The sequence below is a fragment of the Chaetodon auriga genome, chromosome 5, assembly GCF_051107435.1.
Source record: "Chaetodon auriga isolate fChaAug3 chromosome 5, fChaAug3.hap1, whole genome shotgun sequence".
In the NCBI taxonomy this organism is placed as follows: domain Eukaryota; kingdom Metazoa; phylum Chordata; class Actinopteri; order Chaetodontiformes; family Chaetodontidae; genus Chaetodon; species Chaetodon auriga.
This window is the reverse complement of record NC_135078.1, coordinates 28,464,083-28,479,480: the sequence shown is the minus strand read 5'-3', so window position 1 is coordinate 28,479,480 and position 15,398 is coordinate 28,464,083. Positions and strand designations below refer to the sequence as shown.

At 49.5% G+C, this 15,398-nt stretch overlaps 2 protein-coding genes across 4 annotated transcripts; one reads left to right on the top strand and one right to left on the bottom strand.

Moving 5' to 3' along the window:
- Positions 1-1,592: 1,592 nt before the first annotated feature.
- Positions 1,593-7,256, bottom strand: asphd2 (aspartate beta-hydroxylase domain containing 2). 3 transcript variants are annotated; one of them, XM_076730857.1, is made up of 4 exons: positions 6,955-7,256; positions 4,717-5,911; positions 4,225-4,338; positions 1,593-4,040 (listed from the first exon to the last, which is right to left on the bottom strand). In XM_076730857.1, the coding sequence occupies exons 2-4, from the start codon at positions 5,579-5,581 to the stop codon at positions 3,910-3,912; spliced, it is 1,110 nt and encodes a 369-aa protein (XP_076586972.1). In that variant the 5' UTR covers positions 5,582-5,911; positions 6,955-7,256; the 3' UTR covers positions 1,593-3,909. The 3 variants fall into 3 exon arrangements, with proteins under 3 accessions (XP_076586972.1, XP_076586974.1, XP_076586973.1); XM_076730859.1 differs by having other exon boundaries at positions 7,132-7,249; XM_076730858.1 differs by lacking the exon at positions 6,955-7,256 and having other exon boundaries at positions 4,717-6,078.
- Positions 7,257-9,091: 1,835 nt separating this feature from the next.
- Positions 9,092-15,002, top strand: ggt5a (gamma-glutamyltransferase 5a). Its single transcript, XM_076731877.1, has 12 exons — positions 9,092-9,334; positions 9,634-9,761; positions 9,839-9,934; positions 10,840-11,026; positions 11,113-11,273; positions 11,493-11,639; positions 11,815-11,945; positions 12,114-12,301; positions 12,385-12,476; positions 13,223-13,329; positions 13,511-13,621; positions 13,706-15,002. The coding sequence occupies exons 1-12, from the start codon at positions 9,168-9,170 to the stop codon at positions 13,850-13,852; spliced, it is 1,662 nt and encodes a 553-aa protein (XP_076587992.1). The 5' UTR covers positions 9,092-9,167; the 3' UTR covers positions 13,853-15,002.
- The last annotated feature ends 396 nt before the right edge of the window (positions 15,003-15,398 follow it).

Here is a 15,398-nt window from a genome sequence, read left to right as displayed (position 1 = left end):
CATGAAAACGGGCTCATGAGGAGCTGCAGGACTGAGGTGCTGATCCATAAAATCCAGAATGATCCGTCAAAAGATAACAATAATTCTGGATGGAAACGCAGCATCCTCAAAAATAATGAAAGCCAACGGGCTGCAGTCCCTGCAGCAATACCAGACCTGTCTGTCTCTCTGTCTGTCTGCCTGTCTGTCTGTGTGAACTCAGGTCCAGTTCAGGGTTTCGTCGTGTTTGTGTTGGATGAGAATGGACAGTATGAACAGTGTTTCTGTGACACACCATCCAGGGCCAGACTGACCCGAGCCTTGGGGCAAAAATGAGCCCCCACACCTGACCCCCCAAATCAACCAGCTCCTCTCCAGTGAATTGCTGGTTTGCTGGTCTGATCATTAGTTCACTGTGCGAGCATCAAAGCAAAGAAACATGGATGTTGTTAAACTCAGATGTTGTCCCAGAGAAGACAGGCTCAGCTGTCCTCTCCCTGTCTGTACCTGAACGCATCACCACAGAGTGAGACAGACTTCAGGAGACCTGCAGGTCTGAGGTCAGCTTTGCCCACTTGGTAGTTGAGTTACAGTATCAGAGAAACAACTAAAAGGCAATAAAACAGCATCGTGCTCAAAGTGAAGACTGAGCTTCATCATTTGTTTCAGGGCTGCTGCATTTCATGAAACATCACGTTGTTCAGACTGTCATCATCTGCATTTCAGTGTAATTAAAGTCAAAGGAAGCTATTCTTCACTTTGTGGGGGGGCACAGAGGGCCATCACCTGCTGCAGCTCGTCATCCCACAGCCTATAAGAGACGTCTCATTTCCTATTATTGAGTGAGTTCTGTCAGCGTGCACAGCTCAGAGCCTGTGTGAGCAGTTCTTCTCCCAGCGTGCTGCAGTTTCCTCCTCTTCCTCAAACACACAGAGCTTCACTCTCACCTCTGGTGTAATTAAGACACTAAGCAGCATTTGAATGACTGCTAGAGCAGACTGTGATAATTCAAGAGCTGTGACACCGAGACAAACACATCTGAGCCGACGAAGCAGGCAGCTTGGTGTGCAAAGGTCTCTCTAAATGAATTCTGGTATTATTGGTGATTACAGGCGTCGACCTCACATCAAAGCCTGCAGATGCAGAAACACCCGCATACTCAATCATGGTCAGAGGAGTCAGAGATCTCACAGTGAAGGATGCTGCTTGGTGTATTAATATGTGCATTTATGAAGTCATGAATCCAACACGTCTGAGCAAAGAAGACATGACTGTTTTTATTCGACATGATGGGATCATTCAGCGTTCAGTGCTTCTGGCCTCGTGTCCTCCAGAGGCAGTGCAGGTCTGACAGGAAATACCTGCTGAGGAAAGATCCTTGCATGGCGACGCCTCCTCGTGCCGCTGCTAGAAAACTGCATCTGCTGAAAGAGGCAACACGACTGGTCTCTTTCTTTCTGCAGGAGCCTTCACTGTTCTGCAGCTCTGAACTCTCCGGCTCCGTCACTTTGCTCTAATCAGTATCTGAGACACAGCGGTTTAATCAGTGTGACGTCCACCTCGTCTCAGATCTGTGATCTCTGCGTGAAAGTGACACTTCTGACAACAGCTGGTTAAATAAGATACTTGACCATTTATTAAATGTACAGAAATACTGTTCAAAATCCACACAAGAACGTGTTAAAGGACAAATCCTTAATCAAATGTAAACAAAATGGTCGCCCCACCGTGTACTGTATATGTAAAGCAAATGCTTTGGGAATGACGGTTTTCATACTCTAGTGGATTAACAGCACTCGACTTTGATCCTAATCGTGGACATCTCAATGTGAGTGTCGCTGTTGTCCCGTGTTGTAAACAGCTTGTAAATAATCAGACTTTTGTAAACATTAAATTGAATAGATGGTAGCTTGAACTGCGAGGACCCGTGAAGCGGCTGCAGATTAATTTTCACTACCTTGCACGTTTACTGCGCCCATGAAGTGCTGCTGAGGAATGAACTGTGGCTTTAATAATGGATCCCATGTGGAGCTGCAAAATTACAGAGTGATTAAAAAGAAATACATCACAGAACAACAGAGAGAGTACTTCATAAACATCTTACAGAATCTACAAATCCAATCTATCAAAATGACTTCATGGTCGGCTGTCGGAGAATGAAATGCTATCGCTTCAGCTGCAAATCAAGACAACACAATAGTTAGAGCACTGAGGACAATCAGACGTTCCGTTTTTTACCTCCACCCTATTTACAGAAATACAAACCTGATATCAAATACAACCAAGTTACAAGAGTTTAGTAAATTTACCAAAAACGCTCCATCTGCAGTGTTACAGCACAGGCCGACTCACACGACTTGACCTAAAAATGTGCTTATCTAACCATGTCTCGTGAAAGCGGGACTGATTTTCGAAGGGGAGCACAACAAACGACCACACCGGCAGGAGTCATGACAGAGACACGAGCTGCGTCTGTAAACATTCATGTCACGATCAACATTGGACCTCCGTTATCGAAAGACGAGGACGAATCCGGACGGACGGCACGAGCCAAAGAGACAGACGTCCTGGCGTGCTGTCAGTGCAGAGATCTATCAGCGTCTCTCAGATTAGTCATAAAGGTCCAATCATGCATCCTGTAAGAAACTCAGCTAAAATTAGACTGACAGAGCGACACTGCAGCCAGCGCTCATGAAGCTGAACGGAAGCACGCAGTCTGAATGTGTGTCTAACCACCTGAACGGCACTGCAGCATCGATCAGGCTTCAGCTTTACGACCGATGCATGATGGGTAATATGTCTGTGATTTGATGTCAGTAAGTACAATCACTGAAAACATTCTGCAAGCTGGAGAATCTCCACTGTTTTTGACTGTTTCTGAACTGAAACGGTGACAAACGTCAGACTGGGGGTGCTGATCCACAGACAAAGTTAAAAGATCAAATTTCTTAGCCCTTGTGGAAACGCACGGAGGTGCTGCAGAACGTGTGAAAGAATTAGTGTTAGATGTCCAGTGTGAAGTAATACCACCAACACTTTACACCAAGTGTGGTGGAAGTGTTGTTGTTGGGTGTCTCGTACAGTCTGGGACGAGTTCAGGGCCAAAAATGATTAAGTCAGTGACTCCAGCTCACGAGTAACGACAGGATGCCGCAGCTTAACAGGAGGAGGTTTTTAGTTAGTGGTACTTTGGCTCACTGAGAGTCAACGTCACATCTGTAAAGCTCTTTATCAGCGTCCTGCTGAACTGACACGAGGCGTAAATAGAATCATTACTTCGCTCCAGAATCGACCCAAAGTTAAAGGGAAACGTGGTAAAATCTAATTGGTGGGAGATGCTGCTTTCACTTCGACTGTTCAACAACACTGATCCCAGAACAGCCTGGACTGGTCCAATCATGTGTTCACGAAGGGGTGAACCTCGAGCCTGAGGCCTGACTGAGCCTTTCCAGGATGCCCCTTTCAGATTGACAATAAGCAGACATTTATTTGATTTGTGCTGTTTTCAGCTGACTTTATGTTAAAAATGATGATCACTTCCTGTTCTATGCTTTAAACAGTGTCCCAGCTGTTCTGGAATCAGGGTTGCATTTGCGAATTCGTTGATCATTGAGGGATCTGAAATGAAACAGCCACCACAAACACGCTGAAATGTCGCTGCTGTGGAATCAGTGCAGATTAATAAAATGGCTGCACGAACAACCGAGCAGCCGCTGAGCGCGTTCACAGACAGGAGCACGGACACGTCGATAAAAGAGGCCCAACGTTCGGTCATCTGCTCGAAGGAGTTATGAGAGATACTGTATGAGGCGGAGATTATGTACACAGTGAGTGTGCGAGCTGGTCTGGAGGCAGGAAAGAGGCGCTCCCCCGTCCTACAGACCCCCCCTAAACGCCTTCTCTCGGTCAGACATGGTTTCTCACTCACACCTATTTCCCTTCCTTGTCCTCTAAGCGGCCTGGAGTAAAAATGTAGTCCAAGGCTTGTCTCTCAGCGGCGGCCACGTTGGGGTGCCAGAGGTCCACCATGAAGACCACCCTGGGGCCGTCCTCTGCGCCGCCTGCAGACACACAAACAGGAAACCCAGACGCCCATTTTGTCACCATCTTGACCTGAAACCACGATCACGCTCTGCCAAAAAGGCCCTCGGTCCTCTTCAGCACTATTGGATTATAGCATTTTCAGGTCAGGCCTCCTTAAAGGACTAAATAAAAGGGACAGATTAAATTTTAATCCCCTCTTACCCTCGTGGAAGGCCCTGTGGAGGAAGGAGTCATCAAAAAGCAGACAGCTGCCCTCAGACCAGCACTGTGGCTCTCCACCAACCACCAGCTCACAGGAAGGGGGCACTCTGAGACCTGCCAGACAAGAAGAACAGGCTGACGCCATTACGGGCCTTACAAAATACAAGCATGTATCGTGTTACCAAGCAGTCGCCCGACTGCTCTGAGAGGGCTGTCTTATTATGGTATGCTATTTTAAAGCACACACAAAAGATCCAGCCAACACATAAACATCACTATTCATAGTCACCTCAGATGGAAATAGAATCAAAGCTCAGGTGCAGCGAAAACAATGAAAATGACAGCCGTTAAACTTTGTGAGCCGGCAGGATGCAGATTTGAGCCTGCACGCCCCCCCCCCCCCCCCGTTACTGAAATGTGTGAGGCTGAACACACACTGAGCCTCAGACATCACATGCTTCATCACTCTCAGCTCACTGAGCAGTCTCTTACCCAGGTGGCAGCGCAGCCGGACATTCGTTGGACCGTAATGCTCGGTGATCAGAGCTCCGGGCGTCAGCACAGAGAAGCAGGCGTTTCCGAACACGTTGTTGGCGATGAAGGTGCGCAGCTGGCCCAGCACCCTCCAGGCCCGAGGACACCTCCTGACGTTGAGAACCAGCGGGGTGCCTTGGTTGACCAGGTAGTAGGTCCACCACTGCCCACGTGGAGTGCTGTTGGCTTTCCAGCCCGGCGGGAGGGAGGAGCCGCCGCGGGCCGGGGGCTGGTGGTAGATGCTCTCGAACTCGGCCAGGAGGGCGGGGAAGCTCTGCTCCAGCAGCTCCACGTCGTGCCTCTGCACCTCTCTGGAGAAGAAAGGGGCCGACGGGAGGTCCGGGAGGAAGAAGACCTCCGGCCGCTGGATGGTCGGTCGGCTGTTCAGGTACCGGCCTTGATCTCGGACTCCTTTGTGCACCCTGCCCATACCTGACCAGGTGTAGCGCTTGGCGTAATCCTGCAGACTGTGGTAGAGCCTCTGGTTCAGACTCTCTCCGGCGCTGGTGCAGCGGAAGCACTCTGACGACTGGCAGAAGGCGAAGCCGTTCTGCTCCTCCAGCATCGCTCCGTGCTTCCCCTTCCCCCTGCCGCGGCAGTCTGAACTCATGAAGCCCCCCACCACCCCTCCGATCCGGCCGGGCCCGGCCAGATACCGCCCACGCAGGGGGCTGGAGCCGTGCTCCCGGCCCACCCTGTAGCAATACCACATGAACAGCAGCAGCACGCACATGGCTATGGCGAAAGCACAGATCTCACACTCCCTTATGGACTGCATCCCTCCAGCCACCATCTCCCTCACGCTCTCCAGCGACCACTCCATCTCGGCTCGCCTCCGGATCGCTGAATCTGACGGAAAAAAAGTGCTGATGGAAGAGCAGTTAACACGTCTTTGCTTGATGGTGATTGAAAGGGGCCGTAAAGCGCACAGTTAGGGAGTCTAGTGTCAAGCGGCTCTTATCGGCCCCCCTAATGTAAACAGCCTGCTGATTTGATCTGACACTCTCGCTCTTCAGTCCTAACATTTCAGCACTCTGCAGCGAGGGAAGGTCTCTGCTTGCATGATGTCTGGCTGTGCGGTATTTGTGCTGCTCCCTCCCTCGTTCTTTCAGACAAATGCAGACAGACGCCGCACCTTAGGGTAATCTGCTCTCTGAAAAACAAAGACAGGAGAGGAAGAGGGGTGAGAGAGGAGAGGAGGACACTGACACCAGATCGGGGGGTGACACCAGCCTCTGCGTTGGCATGCAGCTCATCTGATGCGGGCAGCGCTCCACTTCGCTTTGTGTCTGTCTTCCTCTCAGAGTTTGAGTCCATCCTGAACGCACCTCATGCAGAACACACCTGCTGGAGCTCACCCACACACTGTGGACTTCAAAATGACTGCACCCCATGCGCGCGCACGCACTTACACACACACACACACACTTTGAACACAATTTGGATTTCAGCTTTACACACACACACACACACACACACACCCCCCTGTGCTGCACTGTACAAAGCCATGAGTCATGGGCACATTGCTGCATTTAACACAAATCTCTCCCTTTTAGATTTTTGCGCACCACACACACACACACACACACACACACACACACACACACACCCACACACACTCTCGCGCGCGCGCACTAACCAGTGAATTATGTAAACTTAACCAGCGTGCATGCCACCCACATTTATAATTGGCATTCATGGGTTGCTCAGCAGGAGCTGCATAGATGGATCCTCGGGGGGAGGGCGGGAGGGGGCGAGCTGAGTCTGTGTAGTCGTTCGCTGCTTAAGTGAAAAAGAGCTGGATTACATGAGGGGGGTTATATAATGATAATGGACCAGCAGCCAAAACGAGGAGTGCAATGCGTCAACTGTGATCACAACTCCACGATGCTCTCTCACCAAAAATGGTCGGGTGATCCTGCTCCAATAGATCCTCCCCTACATCCTGTCTGACAGCACCGAGACGCCCCCACATCCCCCCACACGCTCCCGCTGACCATCAAAGCCAACATGAAGCCTCCCCGGCACACACCCTGCCGTATTCCTCCAACCCTCCACCGTCTCCATCTATTCCCTCCAGCCACCAGGGCCAAGCTGCCCGTGAGCCCCCATAAACTGAGCAGATCGCTCAAAGCCAGCTCGTATTTCTACGCGGCTGTTTGGCGCGTTGGCTCGTGCGCAGGTTTGCGTCCATACCTACTCAACATTCATGACTGTGGCCAGTGGAGAGGAGAGGCGCACAGGTGTTTCTCCAGGCGACGCTGCGCACCACTGCACTGCACAAGGTAGACGGAAATCACTCGCCAACATTCTAGGAAATATCTCCAAAATGCTCAGAAGAAGTCTCAGCTGGAGCCGACAGCCATGGTTTACCGGAAGAGCCCGCAGGGACGCCGCTCCACCGCCGCGCTGGCTCTGTCTGTCTGTGGCGGACAGCCTTCCGACAATATTGTTGTAAATACTGAAGCTCCAGCAGGGAAGCCACCCAGCGTCAAGCCGGCGGAGGAATGCGCAGCAAGACTTCCGCTTCGACCTTCCAAAATAAACGTCTCAGCAAGGAACGTGTTGAAACCTGTCAGCAATAAGCACCGGAAGTCCAAACTCCTCCCATCCCCACGCAGACTCTCAGAGTCGAGACGTTCACACAGAAAGCAGAAAGTTTCTTTGTTTGTTCATGAGACACGTTTAAAAGAATGGCGAACGTCACAGCAGCACGTCCTCACCTTTAGTCTTCAGTCTGGATCAAGACTCAGACATGATCCTACAGTTCCCAGACAGCAGCATATTCAATGAGCCCGTCGTTGGGTTGGTTGGGTTGGTTGGGTTGGTCCCTGCCATGTGAAATGCTCTCCTCTGTGCTCACAGTCTATAACACGTTAATTTCTTAAATATAGGTATTTCTATATTTTTGTTTCAGACTTTCAAAACATCCCAGAGCCACAGAAGACATCGTACAACCATTGACACTAAGCACAAAACATTAGTGGGGTTCTCCTTTGAGCATATGACGGACACACACTGTAACTGTGTCAACAGGACGGTTTTATGACATAAATGTGTTGCAGGAAATCTTTGCAATCTTTGGAACCGGGGCTCCCTGGACTCAGACCAAGTGAAGCTGGAAGCAACCTGGTCTGAGTCCAGGGAGCCTCGGTTCCAGGTTTGGGTTCAGGCTTTGTTAAAGCTGCTCTCAGTACGAGGTCGCTGTAACGTGTCAGGAACTGGTAACCTGAGCCCCCCCCCCCCCCCAGTCAAAAACAAAGTGTGGTGTCACACTCACCTCAATCACAGAAAAGGGAAACATTTGAGGATCAAGTTCAAGCATATTCAGCAAACACATGAGATAAATTTGGGGTTTTCAAGCTTTTGCAGGACGTTCCATACAGTTTGAATGATGGCTGCACTGTGATGACGCCACTTCGAACATTTTCATGTTCCCCTAAAGCTGTAAACTGAAATACCTAGTTCATGTGTTGATTAGTCAATAAGTATTTTTTTCAAACAAAATCCCAAAAGCTCACAGCTGTTAGCCTCCAAAATGTAGATGTTTGACGCGTTTCTTGTTGTTTGGACAATTCTTTTACTTTGAAGGCAGCATTGGCTTACATCCGGTATTGCTCCGGTGATCTCTGGCGGACTTGACTCAGCTGAGAGCCTCCCTCTTCCGTATGTCTCGCCCATCGACTTCTGTTTGATAGAACTGCAGACAGCATTTCCCGAGATGCATTGCAGCTTGGCTGGCCTGCGCTCGCAGCAGTGACAGAGCAGCAGTTTGATGCTGATCATTAACGACAGGATACGGCAGCAGCTGTTCCTCAAAGGGTCCACCTGCAGACCTCAGTCCTGGGGGCCCCACACTCCTCCCGCAGGCCCTCAGACCCGGGGCCCCCGCGCTAAAGTCTGCAGGTGGACCCTGTGAGCGTCAGTGCTCAGAGAACAGGTAGTTACATCAACATAACAAACATCATGAGGAAAACAGTGACACCTGGTTTCATGTTGGGACACGTCCGGACTGGTCTGAGCGTCTGTTCGACGTCAATTCTGCATTAAACTGAGTCAACCTGAGTCACTGACCTCAGCATCAGCAGCAAAGGAAGGAAAATATGAAGTATGTCACTCACTCAAGTCCACGCGCGGTCTCCTGGCCACAGATAGAGTCTTTATTTGGATTTATGTTTGTGTATTTTTTGAAAACACGGAAATAATGAGTAACATTGAACTTCTGGGAAGTTTTCCATCACCCCCCCTGCGCTGCACGCGGAGGGTGGAGCCAGGAGGGGCGGCCTCGCCCCCTCTGATGGAGCAACCGGGCTCTCAGACGTCAAGTCAGTCAGAGAAGTTTGGACATTTCAGAAAACATAACCCGCAGAGGAGAGATGAGACTTTAACGCTTCTGGACACCATCGGCCATGGCGAGGTCAAAGGCGCGCGTGTACACCTGCTGCGCGCTCATGCTGCTCTGCGCGCTCGCTGTTATTGTGTGTGTTGCTGTTCTTGTGAGGCGCAAGTGTCCAAATGAAACCTTCTCAAGAGCTGCAGTGGCCGCAGACTCTGGGACATGTTCAGAGGTTGGACGGTGAGTGGCTCGTTACGCAGCGCGTTTGACGTCACGCGCGGTAGACAGAGTGTGTTTTTCAGAGCAAACCTCCTGAAACCATCTGTGAGGGCTGTGATTACTTTATTGCTTTAGATTAATTACACTTAGGAAAGTAACCATTCATATTACAGCAGTAAACCTGCTTCAGTTCAGTTCAGGTGTGTCTCACAGAGGAGAACCGAACGCGCTCTGAAAACACAAACACACATTTCCGCGCGTTTACCTGCGACATGACAGATGGAGCTCGACAGGTAAGCTGACCAGTGTGCCTCTTCCAGGGACATCCTCCAGAGAGGGGGCTCAGCGGTAGATGGCGCCATTGCCGCGCTGCTGTGCACCTCCGTCATTAACCCACAGAGCATGGGCATCGGAGGGGGGGCCATATTCACCGTGATGGACAGCTCTGGTAACGACACATTCAGCCCTCTAACACAGCAGAACTAACCAGAGACAGTCACGTGACATTTTCTCCTCTTTCCAAAGGTGAAGTGAAAATCATCAACTCCAGGGAGACGGTCCCCGGGAACTTTAAACCGGACCTGCTGGACTCGTGTCCCAAGACCTTCCAGATGATGCCAGGTACTGCTGCGGCACATCAGGCCAGCAGAGACCTGCATCGCTTTATTTTCCTGTTTGTTCTTTGTTCGCGCTTCTTGTTTTTCCTGTTCTGTTTCGTCGGGTGTCAGGTTGCTTCATTATCAGGAAGCAGAGATGATCCTAAATATTTCTATCAGACTCATTCCCACAGTTCACATCTGGAGAACTGAATTCACCACAGAGCTAAAGATTGACCAGGTCCAGAGTGGAAGACACCGTCTGTCCTTTCATGGACGAGAAAATGTCTTCCGTCTTCCAGTCTGGCTGTCCACACGCTGAGGCCCAGCAGCTCTCAGCCGAGACCACACACACAGAGGAACAGCAGTCCTGAACTCGCTGTTAATCTTGCTGCGTCACACACTCGTAAGCATATTTAGACGGGAAAGTACGATCTGTAACTGATACAGTGAGAAGGTGATTAGACAGGAAAGACCTTCGTTTGGCCTAAAACATCAGGACAGTGACATCAGCAAAAAGAGCAAAGCTGGAAACAGATGCTTTAATGATATTTCTGTCTACTGTGGCATGTCTACGTCTGTGCTGGAGGACGTAAACGTACTTGAATCAAAGCTCAGAGCTGCTCTGTGACTCGCTGGCTGAGGTGGAGTCGCTCCATCGGTTCCGGCCTGCAGAGGTCGTCTCTCTCTGAAGGACCGCCAGATCAATCCGAGATGATTAATGAGTTGATTCATTTGTTTTTCTTGTTTTGGACTTTTGTCTCGTCTTTGTCTTTTGTGAAATTTTGGACAATTCGACCTGTTTGAGTCTTTAAGGGTCATTTAAATGAAGCCGTGCAGGAAGTTTAGATCTGACTGTGACTGTACTCTGCAGTATAAGTACTTCATGAGAGTTGCCTTCACGTACCTGTCATCCATCCGTCCATTCAGGTAGCTCCTGGATTGGGGTCCCAGGTGAGATTCGGGGCTACGAACAGGCACACAAGCTTTACGGGAAGTTGCCGTGGGCGGCGCTCTTCCAGCCGACCATCCAGCTGGCCAGAGAGGGCTTTCCGATGCCTCAGGTTCAGGGTCGATACATCGCGTACATCGACGCCAACGCGACCCAGTCACTACGGTACCGCAGACTCCAACAACACGACTCAGAGGTCTGACCGGCTGCGTCGGCACTGACGGGGTGTTTTCTGCCTTTGTGTCCTGCAGGACGTTGTACACAGATAAGGACGGGAACTTGCTGAAGATCGGTGACATTGTGAAGTTTGAGAAACTGGCCGACACGTTGGAGGCGATCGCTAATCACGGGGCAGACGCCTTCTACACTGGCAGAATAGCAGAGGATTTAATCCGTGACATACAGGAGGCAGGTATTGTCAGACGGCCTTCATCACGCTCTCTTTTCTGTCTGCCTCTGTGATCTAATTACACATGAACAGATCAATCAGGTCCGTAAGGCTCTGCAGCCATCGCTCACAGGCTGCCGTGTGAGCTGTCTGGATCCATTAAAAGTCTTGATTATGTGGAGCTGAGATGCATTTTGTTCAGCTTTGCTTAGCAGAACCATTTGTTTCAATGTTTTGGCCCAGGAGGGACACTGACGATGGAGGACCTGGCGGCGTACAGAGTTACAGTGACTGATGCGTGGGCTGTTCCTCTGGGAGAGTACCAGATGTACATACCCCCACCCCCAGCAGGAGGCATCATCCTCAGCCTCATCCTCAACATCATGAAAGGTTCCCGCTGCACACACACTGCAGAGCTGCACACCTTCAAACCACAGAATGAAGCTCGTTAGTGTTTGTGACGAGCTGTTCGCCTTCACCAGGAGGCTGAACGATGGGCTGATGGTGCCGCTCATCTTTGCAGGTGGACTGTGGAAATGTTTGTGAAAGGCTCGTTTGTTTGCAGGATATCACCTGGATTCAGCGGCTCTGGAGGGCGACCAGAAGACGCTGACCTACCATCACTACGTCGAAGCCTTTAAGTTTGCCAACGGATTGAAGAATCACATCCGGGATCCACAGTTCAGCTCCGAGGACGTGAGTTTCAGCTGTCTGTCTTTAAATAACCTGAGTGAAAGTACTGAAGTATCGTCAGCTGAATGCAGTTTTACCTGCAGCTGGTTGTCGTGGAGCTGATTGAAGTAGCAGCTTTAATTAAAAAAAAAAAAAAAAAGCATCTTTTACTCACTGATTTGTCTCTCGCAGATGGCCAAGAAGTTCACGGAGGAAAGCTTCGCAGACCAGATCCGCAGCTTGATCAGCGACGACAAGACTCACGACCCACAATATTACAACAACGTGAAGCCCGGCGTGGACGGCGTGGGCACCACGCACGTGTCCGTGCTGGCTGAGGACGGCTCGGCGGTGTCCGTCACCAGCACCATCAACCACATGTCAGCGTCTCACAGTGTGTTAGTTAGAGGAATTTAAATCTTCCGACTGCTCAGTTTGCCCTCTGATTCTTCTTTCCTCACAGATTCGGCTCAAAGGTCTTCTCTCCGAGGACCGGAGTCATCCTCAACAACGAGCTGTCCGACTTCTGCGGCAGAGCCGACAACATGTTTCCTGGTAATCTGCTCACACATTTCATGTAACAACCGTGAATCACAAGAAACACAGATCTGATGTTTCCACAGTCTCAGAGGACGTTACTGGTCCTTATTTCACCAACACTGATCAGTCACAGTGGTTCATGTGTGCACTGATGGGGGGGGGGGTGGTCGGGGGGTAAATGTACACAGTGAATTCCTCTGGTGAATTTTACTGATGTGTTTATGTGAGTGGACGGAGTACCTGCTGAGACCTCAGAGCAGACAGTTTACACACATCATGAAAAGATCTTTCTATAACATAAATGTTTATGACATATTTAAGCTTCCCAGCCTGTAAGTCATGCAGGAACCTCGGCTCAAACTGGTCTGTCTGTCCTCCACTGAAGCATCCCAGCAGCTGAACTGGTGCAGATAAATCATCATGACTGAGGTTGGATGGTGACAGAGCACAACTAAACTGTAGAAGCACAATTCACAGAAACTATTCAGATGCCACGAGAGGGTGAAACATGTAGTCCATGTTCAGGTCCATCATGTAGCGCCGGCAGATTTAGCCACACGGGATCATTTTCTTGTGCAGCTCCTATAAATGAAAACATGTAACTTCCTAGAACGAAGCTAAAATCACACGTCTGGCTGATGCACGGAGGCGATTCACGTCAGTCAGACATTTGTCATCGTTTTCCTCTCATTCTTCTCAGATCGATGCGTCTGGGTTGAAGCAGTCTGTCCTGTCAGTCAAGGCTTTTGTTGTGCTTGCAGGGGAGCAGCCTCCCTCCTCCATGGCCCCCGTTGTGCTCAAGTCTCAGTCGAAGATGCTGGTGATTGGATCGAGCGGCGGGAGCATGATCACGACGGGGCTGGCCTCGGTTCGTATCCAGGGCAATCACGCTAAGTGCTATTAAGACAAATGGCTGCAGACTAATGCCCCTCGCTGCTGTCATAGCGAGAGCCGCCTTCACGGGCGTCTTCGCCGTGTCCATAATCCGTTCAGTAATCATCACTTTCCCATCAGGCAGAGTGCATTGTGCTGTTGTGTTTCTCCTCCAGGCGCTCATGAACCACCTTTGGTTTGGAAAGAGCCTGAAGGAGGCCATCGCCGCCCCTGTGGTTTATGTCGACTCTCAAAACGCAGTGAAGTTTGAACCCAGATTTGATAAGGTAGCTCACTAACTGCGCTTACGGCGAACACGACGCGTCATATCTGCTCCACCTGAGCCTCCTCCTCTCCTCTTTGCTCCTCAGGATGTAATCCAGGCTCTGACAGCTCTGGGACACAAACAGGAAACCGCCAAACATTTCTACAACGTGGTCAACGCCGTGGAGAAGGAGGACGGCTGCATCTGCGCCGTGTCTGATTCCAGAAAGCTGGGAGAGGCCGCCGGGTACTGACAGGCGCTGACGCTGGGCGTTGAGCAGGAGGTCGCGGAGACCTTCCTGCAGCCACAGACCCACGAACGCTGCAGCAGATGGTGTTTGTCCTGCTGGAAAACGACTGAACGAGGCTCTGAGTTCCAGGCCTCTTCAGCTGAGCTCTCACAGTGACGAGTGGCGGTTAAACACGAGGCCTCTGAACGCAGCTGACTGGAGCAGTGACATCATGGAGGTCACTGTCGGGCACGAACAGCAGCGGCTGATCTGAGCGCCGTCACTCCTCCGTTTGTACATATTTTAGCACTCTTCACTCTTTCTGTTGCATCTTTCTAATGATGTTAATTCACTGCGTTTCTCACATCGTCCATGTTAATATCTGAGAGCCAGAAGACGCAGCAGGCGGTTTGCATCTCATCAGGTCATCTCATCATCATCATCATCATCATCATCCTCATACGAGCTGTTTACTGAATACAGACCAGATGAAATACTGATAATATCTGGAATATTCTCACACAATATGCTCCATTTTTACATGTTTTATATGCGACTACTTTCAGCTGCTCTGCACTGGTTTCCTGTAACATCACATCTGATTTTAAGGTCTCGTCCTTGTAAACAAAGCTCCTCACGGTCGCACCTTCATCACTAACTCCCTCGTTTATTATTCGCCTTTGAGAACGCTGCGATCATCTGCTGCTGCTTTGTTGGAGGTTTCCAGAAGCTCGGGGCTGCTGTGGATCTCTCTGCGTACAGATATGAAGCTGCTGGCTGAATATCTTTAAATCAAGCTGAAGACTCTTCAGTTTAACCTTTAACCTGCTGTGACCTCCTGATTCAGGCCTGAAACTTTGGGCTTTGCCTCACACTTATTCTTAAATGACACTTAAATTGTTGTTTTTGACTGGATTTTATGCTTTCTATCTGATCTATTCTTAACTTTATCACTATTATTCACTCGGTTTTATTGTAAACATTATGTTATGCATCGTCTCTATTTTCATCCTCATTCAATCAAAGTTTTATTGTTATCGAGTGGGTTTTAAGGCCGTTCTGTCTTTTCTGTGTGAAGCACCTGCTTAATGTGATTTCTTTGTTTTAAAGCACTTCGAGCTGCAATTCCTGTTTGAAAGGTTCTATAAAATAAAGGCTATTATTATTATTATTACTCCTGGATGACAGTACTATAGTTGCTGTGTTATTAAAGTGCTTTGAGGTGTTTCACCATCAGACGAGGTACAAAAATTAGAAAACAGTTAAAGGATGAAGAGTTAAAACACAGAATCTCAGGTGGAAAAACTGAAATTAGGCTTTCTGAAGAATCTGCTAAGCAGACTTTTTTTTATGACGCCTTCGAGTATACTGACGTGTACTCAAGGGTAAATAGTATGCTAACTTTTTCCAAACTTTAAGTGTACTGAAGTACTCCAGTGAGTACTCCAGCATTCATGAGCATTCAAAACACACTTGCAGTACTATTCTATTCAATCACCAATGTGCTGGAAAAATACTTAAATATACTTCAAATGCAGTGAAATTAACGTACACTTTATTACTATTAAAA

Coding starts and splice junctions, on each gene's coding strand:
- asphd2 (XM_076730857.1), bottom strand. CDS start 5,581: ATGGAGTGGTCGCTGGAGAGCGTGAGGGAGATGGTGGCTGGAGGGATG. Junction 4,339..4,716: donor CCGGCTGCGCTGCCACCTGG/GTAAGAGACTGC, acceptor CTTGTCTGGCAG/GTCTCAGAGTGCCCCCTTCC. Junction 4,041..4,224: donor CCACAGGGCCTTCCACGAGG/GTAAGAGGGGAT, acceptor GTGTGTCTGCAG/GCGGCGCAGAGGACGGCCCC.
- ggt5a (XM_076731877.1), top strand. CDS start 9,168: ATGGCGAGGTCAAAGGCGCGCGTGTACACCTGCTGCGCGCTCATGCTG. Junction 11,274..11,492: donor CCGTGACATACAGGAGGCAG/GTATTGTCAGAC, acceptor GTTTTGGCCCAG/GAGGGACACTGACGATGGAG. Junction 12,302..12,384: donor ACCAGCACCATCAACCACAT/GTCAGCGTCTCA, acceptor CTTTCCTCACAG/ATTCGGCTCAAAGGTCTTCT.